Source organism: Ixodes scapularis, unplaced genomic scaffold, assembly GCF_016920785.2.
Source record: "Ixodes scapularis isolate PalLabHiFi unplaced genomic scaffold, ASM1692078v2 PGA_scaffold9__187_contigs__length_104089568, whole genome shotgun sequence".
NCBI lineage: Eukaryota > Metazoa > Arthropoda > Arachnida > Ixodida > Ixodidae > Ixodes > Ixodes scapularis.
Window position 1 is genome coordinate 58,108,028 of NW_024609884.1, and position 19,056 is coordinate 58,127,083.

At 44.6% G+C, this 19,056-nt stretch overlaps 1 protein-coding gene across 2 annotated transcripts in view; it reads right to left on the reverse strand.

Moving 5' to 3' along the window:
• Positions 1–19,056, reverse strand: part of LOC8041306 (meiotic recombination protein REC8 homolog) — a 136,204-nt gene that overhangs the window by 41,843 nt on the left and 75,305 nt on the right. For both annotated transcript variants that reach the window (XM_040222932.2, XM_042287358.1), the window contains exons 13-16: positions 18,213–18,321; positions 14,196–14,220; positions 10,084–10,109; positions 5,590–5,620 (exon numbers count right to left, since the gene is read on the reverse strand). In XM_040222932.2, coding sequence (XP_040078866.2) covers positions 5,590–5,620; positions 10,084–10,109; positions 14,196–14,220; positions 18,213–18,321 — 191 coding nt within the window. The remainder of the gene's footprint in view (positions 1–5,589; positions 5,621–10,083; positions 10,110–14,195; positions 14,221–18,212; positions 18,322–19,056) is intronic.

A 19,056-nucleotide genomic window follows, 5' to 3' on the forward strand; every position in this document is an offset into this window, starting at 1 on the left:
TCTCGAGCCGTCGACACGAAGTGTGGCAGCCGTGAGCGCTCGATGAGCTCACTATCCCTCCTCTATTTCACGGCCACTCAAGCCAGGACCTACGACATCATGAAGGAGGTTATTTCTTGCTTGTTTTTGTAATTCTAATTTGCCTATAACTTTTAAAATAAAGCGAAATTTGAGAAAAGATAAGTTTCATTAAGTTACTACGTTCAGTGCGCTCAGGATCGGTGCAAATTAAAAAATCAGTCAAAAAGTTGTTGTAGGGCCCCTTTAAATGCTTTGCATGTAATAATAAATTACACACTAAAGAAACTTAATCAAACACTTGAGGAGCCTTGTCAAGTTTTAAAATGAACAGATTTTGAAGATTTTACATGGACAAAGTAGTGGTTTACTTTTGTGTAGAGTTCTCACGTGTTTCTGATGTGTGCGCTTGCGACTGCTTCGTTCGGAGAAAGGATACAGAGTTTGACTTATGACCGCGTTATGGCGTTATGTCAGTGGAGCTATTTCTGTTTGTCATTTCACGGCTGAGAATGGTCATTGTTCGAATAGGTATGCATTGTGAGGTTTCCAATTGCTGGCTTGTCGTGGGACGGAGGGAAGAGAGAAATAAACAATGAGGGAGGGTTTGGATGAGGGCAAACCATCATAGGGGATTAGTGGGAACTGCTTATGTGAGTAGGTAGCAAAAACCAAGTGTTTTTCTGGGACGTCTTTCAGCAGGCCACTGAGAAATGTCCATTCAACCTCAAATAGTATTGCCACTGTCGTCTGTCTCTTTCTTTCTTTGCGGTGGCTGGAGCTCCGTTGAGGGAGCCATGTCTTCTTCTGTGTATACTTCAAATGAACCTCCTAGTTACAACTTGTCACTAACCTGCATTGACCCGATCCAGCCTCATCTTACGATTTTGTCTTTTACTTCGTGCCGACTTTTCATTTTCAATGAGCTCGCGATGGCGGCAACACAGCTCTGGACGAGTGTTCTGCGCAGATTAATTTGGAAAGCACAAAAAGAGGATGCAACAATATTTTTCCAGTGTTGGGGAGCTCAGTGTGGTCTGTTTGAAGCGAATTCTCTCCTGTTGTATGAATATTTAAGATTTCTAATACAGTAGCCGACCGATTTTTCGGACTTCGCAGGGATTGAAAAAACGTTGGAATAGAGCGGGTCAAAAAATCAGCAGATTAAAAAACTTGCCTTTATTTTGTATAAGTGGACTTAAAATAGCTGTCAATAGTGCCTCGCTTCAGGTTACGCTTCCGCTTGCATTCGGCCGCTTTCTATTACCTTGACAGCCTTCTTTTCTAGCGTTATGGTCGAGTACTTTGCGCGCTTCTTGGAGACACTTCGCGGCAACGGAAGAACAGACGGGGCATGACATCCAAGCCAGCGTAGTCCAAAAAGACAATTCACCAAGACGAGATGAGAGGTGCAAGTCTGCGACCGCAGAATGGCGAATGAACAAAGCAAAATGGTAAAAATGATGAGGATAATGACGCGCAGCTAGAGAAATAAAAAAGCCGTAGCACAGCGTCACCTGGCGGTAGGACTTAGCAGTACTCGAGTAGCGCTGCCAAACCGAGCCAATCCATGTGCAGCCAACGCAAAATCTAAAATGACAGCTTCTCGGTAGTCAAATACACAAAAGACGCCAAAAACGAAAGGGACAAAGAAGAGTGAAAACAACACAAGGTTCCTTTTGTTGTTTCTACTCTTATTTGTCCCTGACGTTTTTATATATTCAACTATGAACAAACTTGCCCAACTTTCCAATTTTCTAGGTAGTGTTTCCCGCTGATTGCTCGCTACAATTTCGTCCGAAAAATCTAACTTTCGGACTTCAAGCTGTCCGAAACATTGGGTCGTGAATATGCGCTATCTCTATCAGGTAGGTCACAATTTCTGCTTTAGGTCCAAAACATCAAACAAGTCCGAATTATCTGCGTCCATAAATTAGTCGGTGACTGTAGTAGTTCAGAATAATATGCCATTCGATATTTGCTTAGAGAAGAACTGCAATATTCATAGCTTTTGAAGTGTTAACGCCCCGTTAAGTGTGCTTCTTACCGAGCACGGGTGCACTGCAGGGAAGCAATTCTCGTGGAAGCGAGCTTTGTGGGCGTTGCTTCTTTGCAGTACAACGATGCACGGTAAGAAGCGCACTTAACAGGGTAACCCTCTGCGACACTTGGAAAATTATGAATATCAAAATCGCGTACTTTGTAGAAAAGCGCACTTTCAAAGCATGGTAGTGCATGCGCGCACCTGGTGTATTTAGAAAAGAAACTGAAACTTTGTGGATGTTGATATCTACATTGCAGTAAAATATTCTAGATTAAACTGTGGCTGTTATGCAAGAGTATATGTTAGGCAGAGATGCCCTGGCAACCTGCGTTCATCGTTTGAGATACTTTTCTTTTTTTTTTTAATTTGAGATTGAAGGAGGAATATTGGCATACAGCAAGGTTTGTAAATCCATTCAATTTCAATTAGGTATAGCTGGGCATGTCTATAAATTTCTTTTTATGTTGAATACGTCATTTACTTGCCATCCCAAGACATACTTTCCGAGGTCATCGTTTATAAATATATTTAGATTAAAATTAGTTTTTGAATGGACAAGTAGAGGCTTGGGAACAACCTCTACGAGTTTAGCTGGGTTTTCGTGTAAGCATGGTGCAACAGTAGCGAAAGGCCCGGAGAAACTATTCGACTAGAAACTATTCGGCCAAAACCACTATTCGCTCAAGTTGAGCTAGTTGGTACATAATTTAGGTAAATGGTCAGCTAGAACGAGAGGGACAAACACAGACAGGGAGAAAAACAGCGGTGTGTATGTCTCTGTTTTTCTCCCTGTCTGTGTTTGTCCCTCTCGTTCTAGCTGACCATTTACCTATAAACACTATTCGCTTTGAAGTACTCAAACTTGACTATTCACACATGACTAGAATTTCACCGACTGGCAGCTCAATGGAGGCGAGTGAGCTGGACTACCACTGTGACCATTGCTTTACACACTTCACCAAGCAAATAACTTGGACAAGCTCAGAGTTGGGCGTTGATAACAGCGTACGTGGAACGATTATGTGACCACCGAGACCGCCGAGCGAAGCAAGAAGTCGAGACAGGTCTATGTGAAGGGGAAACGAACGAAATTGGGGCGGGCAGTGGCCGAGAACTTGCACTCCAGGCTATGTCTTGCATTTGACGAAAACCCGGCATCGAGGTTGTTGGAGCAAAAGCGCTCCACGTGCACCGAATAAACGGACAACGCTCGCCGTGCCTTTGCGAGTGCCCCGGGAACGTTGTTAATTGCCGACCCTCCGGCCATCAATGCTGAATGGGAACGGTGTTCAGAAGATCGTCCCAGCAGCATCAACATACCCCATCGATAAGTCCCAAATCTGATCGGCACCCCAAAGGCCGGTTTCTCACGCTCGAGAAACTCAATATTCCCAAGGATGAAGAAATGGCAGCGTGGGACTCAGGCGAGCTTGTGAGAAAGACTTTGGATCCTTTTCTAAGAGAGCTTCAGTCGCAATCCTTCCCAATTATATCGGAGGCCATCTACAAAGGAAAGTGGTGAATGCGGCGCAAGAGCATCATCTTCCACCTTGCTGAGAACGGCATCAATATTTACGCATGTGGTGACGACTAGAAAGTCAACCAACGGTCATCGGTAACGAGTTGCGTCACGACTCCACTCGTGTTTGGCTACTGCCTATCTCTACAAAGAGTGGGTCGACGTTGCTGCACACTCTCGTTTGACTCGCGTAGCTGACGGTGCCGCAAGTCACTTCAAGAATCGGCTTCATGATTTGGGAAAAAACGGTTTTCCCAAAGCGTTATTCTCCGCCACTGGGCATGGAAAAAAGGTGCCTGATGGAGAATTCGTGGAGCAACGCTTCGCAACTTGAGAGAGGGAAGCGCCATTCAGGCAGAAGGGGGTGGTGAGCACTCTCTCCCAGAAACTGAAAGGAGGGAATCTCATACTTGATTGCTGAATTCCGTCAACGGAAGAATCGACAGGGGGCGGCAAGGTGGGGCCTTCCTGGCACTCGGTCGTGGCACGTTCGTCGGAAGCTTTGACCTGCGAGCCACGCTCGGAGAACGAAATAAAAAATGGGATTCTTCCACAAAATAATAAGTCATCGCACCAGGAGGGCGGCCCGAGCCTCGGAGAAGGGGCTTGGTGGAAGGGTTGTATCTATTACACCATCAGTTTGATTCAACGAGTTTCTAACGGATATTAACCTCCAAATAGATATATACAGCCTAACCAAAGTTAAAAAAAAAATATAATTTGTTTTTTTTTTTAAGTTTTTTTTTTAGTTTGTTGCTTTTCTCGTGCTTGCTCGTCAATGTCTCGACAAACCTATTATAAATAAATTTTAGTTTTGCATCGAGTTACTTTCATTTTATTTTTTGTTTTCTAATATACGGGCCTGCAAAGTTAGGGGGATAACAATGAAGTAGCCGAAATGGATGTTTGTTTATCATCTCGTTTCAAACATAATATACAATAATGCCCTTTTTTTCTTATTATTAGGTATACAAAGAGAGCGTAAAAAAATTATGAAACTCACTCGGAATGTTCAATCATTTGACTTTCTGCCTCTTCGTGATCTACGATATTTTGCGTCCAAATGTTTTTGCAGGGAAAAATAATTACAATTTTGTTTATCCCGGGCACTGGGAAATAACTTAAATTATGAAGCAGACGAAAAAGGTCAACCGGCCACCCTACGTCCGATCTCACCCGAAATCACCCGGGTAACGGCCCTAACAGACTTAATGTCACCAAACTCGGCTCGAATCCTTTTTTCGCAAAATTTAGCAGAGGACCTTGCGAAGAAGTTCATTGCGCCACGAGACACGTCGTCACAGTGTCGTGCGACAGCTGCGAACGTACGGTATTCTACGTTCGCGGGAGTATTTTTGAAACTGTTTTTTTAAAGTCCCCTTTCCTGGTATAAATACAACGTACCGAAACATGAAAGGAGAAATGGCAAACCTCGGGAATTCGCTCGTAGCGATTCTCTAATTCGAGTTTCCGTGGTAAGCTCGTTTGGAATTGGTTAGTATGCTCAGTCGCTGACGAACGGCAAAGCGCATCTTCGCAACGCCTCCAGCACGCACTCCTTGCTTCGTGTGCGCACTCTTGCTCTAAGAGCATAAGAGCATCGTCCAAGGTAGGAAGGTCGCTGGTAATGTGACAAGAAAGGCACATAACCAGCATTATCGTTGTGCTATAAATGTGACTTTTTTTTCCCCCCTAGCCTCCGCCATTTTTTAACAATTCACGCTAGGGGAAAAACTGTTCGACACGACTAATTTTAAAACAAAATGGAGCGCCGTTACACGTAGGTGTTCCCACTGTAGCTTGCGCATAAAAAGAAAATTGTATGATAAAACTTGCTGCATCAGCATTGACTAAGTTTTTTAGAGTTTTAGAGAAATCCTAATGCAAACAATGAGTGACCCCTTTTCTTGACGGACAACTACTTGGTTATTGACTACCCGAATCCCAATACAGATGTCCTCGGGAAACGAGCTGCCAAGGAGATCCGGAGAGAAGCGAGAATACTTACGACGGCCGCAAGGCTCCCTCGTCGCCTCCAACTGCAGGAAAAAGTCCAGTAAATTTACTACAACTTCTGGTTATCACCGAGGTATGCCCATTGTGATTTTTCTAACGTTTGACGGGAACATTTGCTACCATTTTTCGCGCCCACATTCACAGGGTTTGGGCCTATTTAGATTTTTAGCGGCGGTCTCGAACGAAGCGATTTACAGCATGCGTCCCTGGTTTTTAAAGTGAATGTCAGTGTTGCTAGACTGTGCTGGGCTGTGGGGTTTCTCGTTGGTGGGCTGTGGCAGCCTGCGTAGCTGCAATTGCCAATGCTGGTGACAGCTAAATTGGAGAGTTCCATTTTGCTATTGCGTTCAATTGCGAATAGAATTTCTCCTGGTTTTTAAAAAAGGCATCATACTATTTTTGGGAACAAAAACAAGCAAATAAAACTTATTTTCGGCGATTCCATGGGCGCCAGAACAAATGCAACTTGAATGTTTTATTTTATGCAGATTTTTTTACAACACCATACCTCACCCGTGTCAATCTATAAAGGTCTTAACTGTCGAAAGTCTGTGACCACTCAGGACATCCAAAATGCATGGCTATTCCCTGCTGACAACGTGAAATTCAACGAGTACCCCACAGGGCCGCATTATCTGAACAAGATTTGAGAAAGGTCTCAAATAACACAACGTATCCAATATACAGTGTCAACGACAGTCACTTCACGACAATCGGATAGAGTTTGGCTTGTTTTGAGGTGCGTTTTAAAGGCAGCTGCTTTTTCTATTTTTTTTGCACAGCTTCAAAGCAAATGAAGGAACATGTTTATTCCCTGCCCATACCCCGAACCCGACCTTATCAGGTATTTTTCGCGAAGACTAGACACATAGCCAGGAAGGCTTTTTGGAGATTATCTTGACGGGAATAATTCCCGAAGAATGTCGAACGGCCGGCATCACTGGCTGCATGACATTCACTCTCAACATTTGTTTCCTTCGAATGCCAAGCAGGCTACGAGCTTTGGTATTACCTCACAGTGGAAGATAGCACAAAAAGGGTAAGCATCCTGAACAGGTAAATAAAGAAAAAGCTTCCAAGAAAAGCTGGCAAACTCCGAATGCACAATGCAGGTGGGGAGTCACGCTGACCGGGTTTCCACAGCTCAGGCAGGTGGCTCAAATTTCTGGCCAATAGGGGTCGCTCGAAACGCAAAATGGCGGCGGCCAGAGAGCTCTTTTTGCAAAGGTCTATAGAAAGGTGCACTTGAAAGGTTTATGACTTTGCCTTTCGTGGCTCTAATTCGGCCTTTGTGCTTCGGAGCTCTCTGTAAAGCATGCAACCAAAATCGGCTGGACAGCTTCCAACGCTTCTGTCAGTCAGGAATGAAGCCTTAAAGAGGTTAGGACACGCCAAAAATAAAACACGAGAGCTATATAGATAGGACCCATTCAATGTTCCTATAATCTCGCTAAATTTGTTTAGAATAAGGCGCGATAGTTTCGTGGTAAAATAAATTTCTGTGAGAGACTCTCGGATACGCCCGATTCAAAAAGGTCACCGTGGTTGTTGGGCTGGCGACATCACCTGCCCAACGCGTGCTGTCCAATTGCGCACACTCCCGGACTTGGCTATACATAATGAGATAATACAGTGCAAAAAAGGTACAAAAGGAAGTGGCAAAGGACAGCGCTCCATCGTGTCCGGTTTGTTGCTTCCTTTTATGGCTTTTTTGCGCCGTTTTATTTCATTATGTTTAACAACTACCAAATAGCCCAGCTCTCAACCTTATTCCAAATTTGGCTCTTTTGGCGTCTCGAGCTTCAGCTCCCGCATTTAACTTGCACGTTTCGAGCATGCGGTCCGTGACGATTCCATCTACGGCATCGCTTGCTTCGTCCAAGTCTTAGACACTGATCGCAGCAGCGACGAGAGCGATTGTTATCGAGAGATGTTGGAAGCTGTTCATTTTGACAGCGACCCGCTGGCGACCAGCTCTAGCGACGGCAAGTTACAGACGAACTCGCCATGGGTGCCGCAGAACTCACAGGTGCATGCAGAGTAGAAGGTCCAAGGGCCAGAATAGCATCGGGGTTGCTGAGCTGTGCGAGCTTAAGCGACCATGAGGGCGTCTACAATGAGCATTCATGATCACGTGGTTTATGGACACCTTGGTCTGACAAAGTTGGGCAGCGTTGCCTGGTCGCCAGATAAAAATGAACAAAATTCGTAAATTGACTATACTAGACCCGTAAAAATTGCAAAACTTGGTGAGCATTCCATTTCAAGAATAATTCGCCCCCTTTATTTTCGTGTCCTAACCCCTTTAAAAGGTAACTGCAAAAAAAATAAAGTGTTTTTTTAGACAGCCTAATTGGGACAAGGATGTCACAAAACAAACCTTCCGCGAAAAAAAATGTTTTTTTTAGCAATATTGACACCACAGGACGTAATTTAGTCGGAGTCACAACCTCTTCACATTTGAAACTCCCGCCCTTTCGACGCACACGAAGTGGGTGTTATACGTCTAGCAGCCAGTCCGTGACGTATAATGCCAACTTCGTGGCACGCGATTTAAAACGGACGAGCTACCGCAAACTAAAATTAGTCCCACGCAATAAATATTGCTGTAAAAAATTTTGTTTTTGATGGAAAAATTGTTTTGTAACATGCTTGTCCCAACTAGGCTGTTTAAAAATACACTTCTTTTTCTTTGCAGTTACCCTTTAAGAGGACACTAACAGGGTATTTATGCTCGCCAAGGATTTTATTTGTACATGACATGCGAGAGCCCAACTGCTCAGAACACAATTTGAGGCTCAAAATTTGTTTTCTTTGTGCGCGAAAAGCGCCGCTCGAGAACTAGCCCCCAGTTTGAGTCGCGCTCACTCTCTTCTATGTGGTCGTGCCTTTCTCTATGGTTTAGACACACCCACCAAATATAACCAAAGTCATGGGTCATTGAAAGCACACACAATTCGTATTAAAAATTGAAAAAAATATGATACACATTTTTTGTGGCTTCTAACAAGCTGCAGATATGCTGATTGAAAAAAAAAAAAAAAGGAAAAGTTGCACTGAGGATTGGAAGCACATGTATTTGTGCATTTCCTGCGCAATTCTCAACATGGCGCCGTATCGCGAGAGTCGTGGGCTGGACGGCTGAGAGAAGCGGACTAAGCAATGGCGGCAGATGACGGAGTGGGACCTCTACTTCAGAACTGTTGCTTGCGGTATCGGCGAATCAGTCTAGCTTCGAAAGAGAAAGCGTTTACCGATCAAAACATGTGGGATTTATTCTGCTCGACATGCCCGACCATCGAGCTGATTCGCACAAAGACGTCGTCGCCACTTCTCCTGGCCCAAGACATTGGTCATCTTTCAAACACCAATTGGGAACAGCTTGAAACACGTGCAGAAGTCAAGCACCAAGTCCTTCACTTTTGCATTAATCATGCGACGTGCACATTTTTTTGTTTACTTTGCACTACCAAAAGAACGAAGAAAAAAAAAAAAAACCTGGTTGGTTTTTGCCCACGTGACTTCCGACCTCTCTCTCGTCCTCTACATTTCTTCTTTCTCCCCAATGCAATTTCAGTTTCGAACAGTTGCATTTTTTTTGTTTTATTAAAAATACAGTAAAACCTCGTTATAACAAAACGAGATATAACAAACTAATGGATATAACAAAGCAATCATAATTCCCCTTGCTTGCTAATAGTGGGAAGAAATGGACATTGGCTATAACAAACTAATGGTTATAACGAAATAATTACGACCGCTCCTTCAACTTTGTTATAACGAGGTTTTACTGTATATGTCACGCTGTAGAAAAATATTGGTTGGGTAGTCCTCTGATACCATATGAATCGTCTAGAAAAAAATTAAGAAAATTTCTTCGGGGGGTCAGTGTCCTATTAAAGAGGGCCCTACACCACGGAACTTATAATTCTCTTAAAAATATTTTAAATCGCAAATTGTGTTTTGGGTATTTGGGCTCTCATGTCATGTTCAAATAAAAACATTGGCGACCATGATTACACTGTAAGTGAACCTTTAATGTGTATTCTTATCCCATAAACACTAACGAGGCATTTTTGTTTTTAAATTTTAAGTTTAATGGGGCGAACTTGTGCCAAACAAAATAAAGAACAAGCGTCGAGACAGCAGAAACGCGGGCTGCAATTTGGCAGTGTAAGAGCACGACTGACCGAACAAGGTCACGCGCAGCTCCTTATCTAGTGCGAGTCGGCATCTCAAAAATTTGACTCAGAAGGCTCGAGCGTCCAGGGTTCATGGTGAGAATGAACAGGCACTTTCGAGAACAAGTAGGGCGAAACAATAAAAGTTGCATCCCGAGTAAGAAGAAACTTGAATCTTCTAGAGGTCCGTGACCGATCTTTGCTCGATCGGCCAAGCGCGCGGCATTATTTTGTTTTTGATAAAAACTAGCTTCACTACAGAGCTTTGTGCTCCTCGGATGGTTGTGGCGAAATCCCGCACTTACCAGAAGGAGCTATGCTGAGTGCCGTCCTGAAACAGAGAATGCAAATCTGAATAACAGGGTGAAAAGCAGACATGAAACAAGTCCAGGATTAGAAGGTGATGTGACCAATATGAAAGGACAAATAACGCTAAAGGGAAGCCTTCCTCGTTCATTTAGTATTTTCTCATTTAGTAGAAGCTTTTAGCAAAGACTATTTCCCAAACTTTAAGGCCCCACATTCAACATTTTGAGTGCTTAAACGTGCACTTTTTCTTTGTCACTCGGTCACTAATGTAACAGCTTCTGCGGAAATCTTGCAAAGGATGTCCGGTTTTCATTCAAATATAGAAACTAGTTAACAAATTCATTCTTCCTGCCACCTTAACATAGGTAGAAACTCCTTCTTTGTGAAATATATTGACAAATGAAACTGCCTATCAACAAATGCTGTAGGTAATGCCATAGCAGATCATGGCTCATGATCATGACCATATGGTTTGACGCACCAGAAGACGCGACGGTAGAGGCAGAAGGTACCAAGAGCGTCCATGTCCTCACAACGGGTGCCGAGAGACATTTAAGAGACAATGATGTAAGGTCATGCTTCGTATCAAGGCGGACAAGCAAAAACTTGCACCTTGCGTCCTTTCAAAAGAAAATGTGTACCCTTTTCCTAACGGCATATTTGTTAGAGCACGAAAGAAGGGATGGATGACGGATGAACTGGTGAAAAACTGGTTGACCTGCGTTTGGGAAAAGCGACCAGGTGCGAACCCCGACACGCAATTGCTGCTCGTCTTGGATAGCTTTAGGGGACGCCTGACTGGGGGCGTGTCTGAAACGGATTTGGCCATCGTACCTGGAGGTATGAGTGGCATGCTTCAGCCACTGGATGTTTCAGTGAACAAGCCCTTCCAATGTGGATTTCGCCACGCATACACCAAGTGGATGGCCACAACCGTCCACGAAAAAACACCGACTGGTCGGCTGAACTGGGAATCCCTTGTAGAGAGTAAGGCGCGGTTTCCTTCGATATCGTAGAAAAAAGCTTCAAAGAAACTAGAATTTCCAACAAGCTGGATGGCACGGAAGATATCTGGGACAGAGAAGGGGAGTGCTCTACGACGGACAAGTGAGAAGGACTTTGCATTCCTGTCAATGCAAATACCGATAAATGTTTTCTTGTTCTATTAAGACATGCGAGTACTTCCAGACCGTCAACAACAAAAAAATAACAAAAAAAAAAAGGAAGAAGAAAGAACTTGCGCTTTTCAGCGCGCAAGATGGACCGCACACGGTGCTACAGAAAAGCGCTTTGAGAGCGTGCTGTCTCCACGCCCAACCACGTGCTATGTTCTCCGCGCTACTCCACGCCAGATTGGTTGCGTTGGCTCGTGTCATTCGCTACGGTCCATCTAAACGGCTTAGAAGAGCAAGTGCATATTTGCGCACGTTCGGCTTTGCAGCAGAAGGCTTGTGTTTCGCCGCACGTTGGTGGTTTTTCTGCCGTGGTGCCGTGCAATGTGAGCCCGCGCGCATTCGCTCAGGACGAATTATCCTATGCGGAGTCTTCCCGAGTTCGAATTATGAAACTTTTCCTCCCATAGAAATGTATGGGTGCTCGCCGGGACTTTTGAACACGATCGAACTAAAAAAAAGGTCAAATTAACCAAGGCCGAACAAACAAAAGTTTACTGTTTTAGGGTGCTATTTTCAGATGTACGAGTCACATTTTTTTTCTATAATTTTCCTAGGCGCGTTATTAAACGGTTGTAACTTATAATAGGCATCTTTTTTTGTCTAATAGCGAGTTTGTGTCACGGCACTTGTGCCCACAAGTGCCCACTCGCAGCGTGGATCCGATTCGTTTCGGGCGGCACTCCACGAGTGGTTGCATCCTCCGAGTTTGTTTCAGCGACAGCACCCCACGTGTGCGTGCAATCGCTGCACCAAGAAAATCGAGCATGCGCCAAAATGCAATCCCGGCATGCCTTGCTCCGGCAAGGAGCTGGAGCAGACGACGAGGGTTTGTCTGCTAGAATGTGTCGTTCATACAGCGGAACCGAAAAGAAAAAAAGTAGATTTTCTGATGGAAATCGTGTCACGCAGGCAACAGAATCAAACACGCGCTTGAATTGCGAGCGTCTGCTATTTCATGAAGGAAGCAATTGACAACCCGTGCTTTATTTGCTTTTAGTCACTGTGTTGCGGTATAGACGCTGAAATATACCGGTGTGTAAAGAAATGCTCAGAACAAACGCATCAGCGGCCCCCAATATCTTTTAGCCCCATCCATGTGCGGGTGAAAATTTAACATGTGTCGACAAAGCTACCCCAGCAGAAACCTGTGACTGCCCAATAAGCATCCGAGAAAGCTAAACTTAGTGACTTTACCCATGGCTTGGGCAACATCATCATGCTTAACATTTACCTACGTCAGCTATCTTGCCACGTCGTATTTTGTTTGAGAAAGCTCTCGTTCTAAACGCCCTCACCAAGGCGAAAATCTGATCCACTTGTAACTACAATTGAAATCGAAAGTCCCACTAAACATTTTTGCTGGCAATAACAGACTAGTTTTAAGCTGTAACATTTCAGTGGTTCACACATAATACCATGCTCAAATGGATCAAGCTTCTGCGCGGACAGCATCATCAGTTTTCTCCAGTGTAAACCCCAGCTGCTTTGAAGTCAGCTGGTTGCGAAAATTTATGCCGTCTGTAAATATCTCTATGACAGCCAAGTTGTTTGAAGTCATCGCAAATAAAAACAACAGGTTGCAGCGACCAATGTTTATGCATAAGCGTTGGTAGCGACTGCACTCTCGCATTCCCATCCCATCGAACAGAAAGGCGCTAGTTTCGGTTTGAGATCGGTATTCTTTCTACAACATAGAAGGCAACAGCATCAGTATTCTGCACTCTGTGCATTTGGCAAGTTAGTTTGAGGCCAGTTCTCCGTGCCACACTCAGCGAGTGCGATGCATTCTGGGAGAGAACTCGAACGGTGCCAGTGCGTGTGAAAGGAACTCGCTATAACTACAAACCTTAAAAGGGAACCCCAGCAATTTTTTTATGGTCGCCGATTTGCCTCAAAATTGGACACTGCTGTACCAATTCTCCAAGTATTGCGTGAAAAGAAAGAAATTCACAAAGTTATTGAACTTCCTAATTTCCTTCTCATCGTGTTTCTCAAACCGAGAGCCCCTACTGCCAACACTGAAGTGTGACGACAGAAATGGTACAAAGTGGGCAGTAAACCACGTTCCCAATCGATTACAAGATGTTTGATGGTGGAAAATGAATGCTTGAAAGCTCGTTCTCCGAGAAGCTCGGAAAAATGCTCGACATGCTCCATGTTAGGCTACCTGCACGACCTGAAAGTCTGCACCATTTGTGACGCCACACCAACGGAGCACGGGCAGAAACTTTATTATTAGTTTCGGCATCATCTTCATTTACGGTTTTCTCAGTAGCTATATTGAATTTCGAGAAAATATAAATAGCATACCGCGAAGTCAAAAGTCCGGGTATTCAGAAATTCGTTTGGGTGTGTAGAAAAAAACATCCAGAGTACCCTTTTAAGAGCGCATGGACCCTGATCTGTTTCCACCTTTTCGGAATACAGATGGTGCGCCAGATGTGGCACAGTTGTTGACTAGTCACAATATCTAGAAGTCGCCAACTCCACCACGATAGTGCACGCCGGTTTGCGGTTCCCGCCACGTTTTTTATTAAAAAAAGTAGACCTCTCACGCACACCGGGGACCTTTGCACCGTGCACGCAGCTATCTAATTTATGCCGGCATTTTTTCGAGAAATCATATAGTTCCCAGAATAACTAGAAATTGCCCGACATTGTAAGTGGGGACAAAAACAAAAATTGCCCACACAAAAAATTACTACAAGCACGTGGCAAGTACTTCCAAGGTGAAAGAATGGAATGCCGCGACTACTTTTCAGATTAAACTTGACGACACACCGAAGTTGAGTTATTAACCAAAATGAATAAATATTGGTCGTCCTCGGAGAGTGGTGGCACCTTCCCCAAATTTGCATCTTGCAAGGCTACCCAATCCCCAAACGTAATTGCGAGGGTCCGCAAAGAAGCACCGGTGGTTACGAGACACTCACCTGTCTGCTTCGGCAATTCCTCCAACTGGAAAAGATAAAAGACGAGCTGTCCAGACCCATTCCCCTTTAAAGCACCGAGTAGACCCATCAATGGGAACAATTTGCTAGGACAGCGTTCTTGCAAAGTGGCAAGTAAGAGGACGCCGCAGCTGGGCGAAAAGCTTCCCTAGGCGCTTTTCCCGGCGATTAAGGATTTCGAGGCAAGTTCTCGACCGCTTTCAAAGTATGGTGTGTCTCCGAGTGGTCTTCAGGAATCAAAGAAGGTTTTATAAATAAACCACTGAACTAGCATTTAAACTTTTCACGAGGGTGTCTCTTGGTGGTGCATTTCTCATCCTCAAATTTCACGTGTCGGTTTTGGGAAAAAAAATGTAAGCCTGTCTTTTCTCTTTACTTACAGGGTGAAAAACGGCCCGCCTCGTTGACTCGCAGGTGGTACCACACACGCTCGGATCTGCTCGATCGACTAGTGAGGCTTTTCAAGTTCAAAGTTTTCAAAACCAGATTTCTGAAATTTGTGCCAAGTTGGTTACGCCCAAACGGCACTAGGATACACCGTCTCTTAAAGACAGACAGGGTAGCTCCCGTATTTGCAGAAATATAACGCAACTTTTTTTTTCAAAATTCCGCACTCCAAAAGGGACTTTCCGTTAAATTCGGAATTGAGTTCAGCGACAAGGCGTGAGAGCATGGAGAAATCCAGGATATGGTCCATTCGCCACATGCGTCACAGGACGATTGGTCACAAGATGATTTGTCACACAGGAAGATTCGTCATAGGATGACTCGTCACGCGGGCAACCAAAAAAGTATTGTTCCATTTGGTCCGGGCGGACAAAGTGGTTCGCCACATATCTTAGTACCGTAGTTACTCGCAGAATGAACACACTTTTTTTTCAGAAAAATCAATGCAAAGTTGGAAGGGGGCGTTCATTACGCGAAGTAAAATTTTTGCGTCCGTATTTACTCGCATAATGAACGGACCTTTTATCCTGAAAAATCGAAGTAACTTCTTATCTCTTTGCGGGCGGCGCCCGACCCAATAACCAAACTAAGCTGTCCAAAAAAAAAAAAAAATCTCCTTTGTTTTATTTTTTTCTTAGTTCCTTTTTTCTTTTGCCGCCTTTCGCAAGCTGTTTTGTTTGCTTAGGCGTTGCTTAGGCTCTCTGCTACACCTTTCTTATCTCCTTGCGCACGGCGTGCGACGCACGACCCCGTAACCAAACTGCGCTGTGCAAAAAAAAGAAAAAAAGCTCCTTTTTTTCTTTTGTTTTCTTCTCAGTTCCGTGGGTTGTTTTCTTTTTTTTTTCTTTTTGCCGCCTTTCTCAAGCTGTTTCGTTTGCTTAGAGGGCTTCTCCGCTCCTCTTTCTTACCTCCTTGCGCGCGGCGCGCGACCCCCCGTAACCAAACTGCGCTGTGCAAAAAAAGAAAAAAAGTTCCTCTTTGTTTTTGTTTTCTCTTAGTTCCGTGGTTTTTTTTATTTTTGCCGCCTTTCGCAAGCTGTTTCGTTTGCTTAGAGCGCTTCTCCGCTTCTCTTTTTTACCTCCTTGAGCGCGGCAGCACGCGAACCCAAAATTCAGACTGCGCTGTGCAAAAAAAAAAAAAAAAAAAGCTCCTCTTCATGTTTTTTTTTCTTGCTTCCGTTGGATCTTAGCGAATTTTTTTGCCGCCTTTTGCAAGGCGTTTTGTTCGCCCACGCTGCCCATGCATTCGCGACCTCGCTGCACCAAGATAGAAAAGTGCGTTCATTTCGCGTGCGTGGGGGGAGGGGGTCAAAATTTTGACGTCCGAGTTGGGGGTGCGTTTATTACGCGAGTGAAAAAAAAAAAGTCGAAATTTTGAGAGCCGACTTGGAGGGTGCGGTCATTACGCGAGTGCGTTCATTGTGCGAGTAAATACGGTATGTCTTTCGCTTCTCAAGGGCAAAGAATTTGTAACAGACGTTTTAGCTTTTGGTTCCGTCCCAAACTGTGAATGCGAAGGCCATATAAGAGCAACTATTTTTGAACTGCATTCAAAAGGATAGAGGTGATCGCAACAGAGAGAGGTGGAGCTGTGCTGCTGCATGGGGGGCACACATGAGGCAAAAAGAATACTGATTAGTTACTGGACTTGTAGCAGAAGAGGTGTATGCAAAGCAGAAGTAACAATTGATTTGGCTGCAAGTCGGATTATTGCTCGTTCAAGGCAGCATATGCACAGGGGGGACCCAACTGAGATCAACCTGCTGAAGACTCATCATAGGATGAAAGGAAAACCGGATGAGTGCCAAGACTCTTTTTACGTTGAGTATTTTAAGCCGAACCCAAGCCCTGCTTAAAAGTTGGTCCTGATTTTAAGATTAGTTTTTCTAACCAGTCGTCCTGTGACCAATCGTCCTGTGACGAGTGCGCATGTGACGAATCGTCCTCATCCCGAGAAATCCATCCCTCAGGCTCGGTGCAGGAGATGGGGTGGGAACAGAAGGGGGCATGTGGGAGACAATTTATTAGCTACAGTCGCCAACCGATTTTTCGGACGCCGATAATTCGGACTTGTTCATAATTTAGGATCTAAAAGAGGAACCGTGACCTACCCGATAGAAATAGTGCATACCCAGGTCCGATGTTTCGGACAGCTTGAAATCCGAAAGTTCGATTTTTCTGACAATATCGTCGCGAGCGATCAGTGGGAAACACCACTGAGAAGCGGCCATTTTGAATTCTATGTTGGTTGCACAATAATTGGCTTGGTTTGGCAGCGCTACTGAAAAACTCCAGAGTCCTACTGCTAGGTGATGCTGCTTTTTTTTTTCTCCAGCTGTGCATCATTATCATTATCCTCAACATTTTTTCCATTTTGCTTTGTTCATTCACCATTGCAGTCATGGACTTGCACCTCTCATCTCGATCTTGTCTCAATGAATCGTGTTTTTGGACTAAGCTGGGTTGGACGTTGTAGCGGCATCTGTTCTTCCACTGCCGCGATGTCTCGCTAAGAAGCGCAGAAAGTACTCGACCTTAACGCTAGAAAAGAAGGCAGCGATTCTCAAGCTAACAGAAAGTCGCCCAACGCAAACGGATGCATAACCTAAAACAAGGTGTGCAGGCGTAACCTGAAGCAAGGCACTATTTACAGCTTTTTTAAGCTCGCTTAGACGTAATAAAGGCAAGTTTTTTAATCTGCGGATTTTTCGGACTGCTCTATTATTCGGATGTCTTTTCGGTCCCCGCGAAGTCCGAAAAATCGGTCGGCGACTGTATTCGGTCACATGAAGGGGGAATAAAAAACATAAAAAGCACTTTTTATTGCTTTTGTGTTTGTAGAACATACGCCGAACAGCACGCCGCAAAAATGCAGCGAAAATGCAGGAATGCGGGCACTGACCAGTTGAAGCCAAGTCCAGTCAACACAAGCCAAGCAAAGCCCACCAACCGTGTTTACGAATCGTGCAACACGAGGTGTTTATGAGGAGGGACCAGAACAAGGATGAATGTGATCGTGTGTCGGGTCCATCAGTCTTTTTTCTGCCTGCGTATTGTTTAGTTTCTGTTCCAGAGTGGTCTGGTGTTTGTGTGTTAATGCTTCTGCTTCGTGCCTCGCTTTGCTTGTGGGCTGCTGAGGAGTTCATGCCGAAGAAAAAGGAACTACAATACAAGCAGCACCTTGCTGCTGCATATCTGCCAAGTCGCCAAGTGGATTGCGTACAGAAGGACCCAAGCAGTCAGGGTGAGTACAGTCAAAACATAAACTGATATTTCTTATATTTCCATAGCCTTTTCACTTCTGCTATGCCCCTGAGTGCGGTAAAGTTAAATGGCCCAGATCGCGTTATAAGAGTAATAACATCTTTTTTTCTTTTAGAGGGCATCAAAACCTGTCCTCGCATTATATTTGTGGTCGCGTTGTACTCGTGCAAATTTCGGCATTTTTTTAGGTGGCGCAAAATACCCGAGCGCGGCGTGTGCCGGCCGAGGCAATCGCGCAGCGCAGGGAAACTGATGCCTGGTCGAATTCTCGCTGCGCCAAGAATCTCACCGTCGACGGACTCCTCCAGGGTGGCCGACAGCCGGCTGGGATCCCTGGCGACCTCCATGCTGGCGTCCTCCGTCGGCGCCATGCTGGCGTCTTTGGCCGGTGCTCCCTCCTGCGACGTATCCGACTCGTGGTTACCGTCCTACACGGTCGCTCATCTTTGGGGGTTGCCCGGAGCATTTGTCCTAATTTGGTGCGTTTCCAAACTCCCCGGCTGCCCATTTGTTTTGGTGTGGCATTCCACCCCGCCACTCTTAGAAAGAACGATTGCGGCAGTCACTCCTAAACCTTATTCCAATTGATGATGACATGGCATGGGCATTTGTAAATGGCGCTTCATTAGAATGACGTTGACGCAGAACAATTTGGAGCATGAAATTGCATGTTCTGTTCAAGTTCTAAAAGTTGTAACAAAACCACAATTTTTATTGTTGAGTAAAAATCTTCCGTCATAGTGCACACCAGGAGCCTTTTACGAGTAGAATCATGTGGTGCAACGTCGGCACAGAGACAGTGAAGATGCCTTCCTTAAAAACTTGAGATGAACTCCTCTATGCTGGCATTCATCAATATCATTTACATTTAATTCAAACTTGAATGACGCTGCTCCCAAACAGTTGGAGGCTAGTATAAGCATTACAGCTCAATAAGAAATTTTTTGTGTAAAATTAAACCTATGTGCAGCCCAGCAGCACCTTATCAAGGTTGATGAGAAACCTTAATATCTCAAATTTGAAAAAACAAAATAAGCCCAATGGTGAAGGAAACTCTTCAAGAATCTATATTACGTACCAGCCGCACCTTTATTATCAAAATTGTACTGTTGCATAGGCAATAAAAAGGTAAT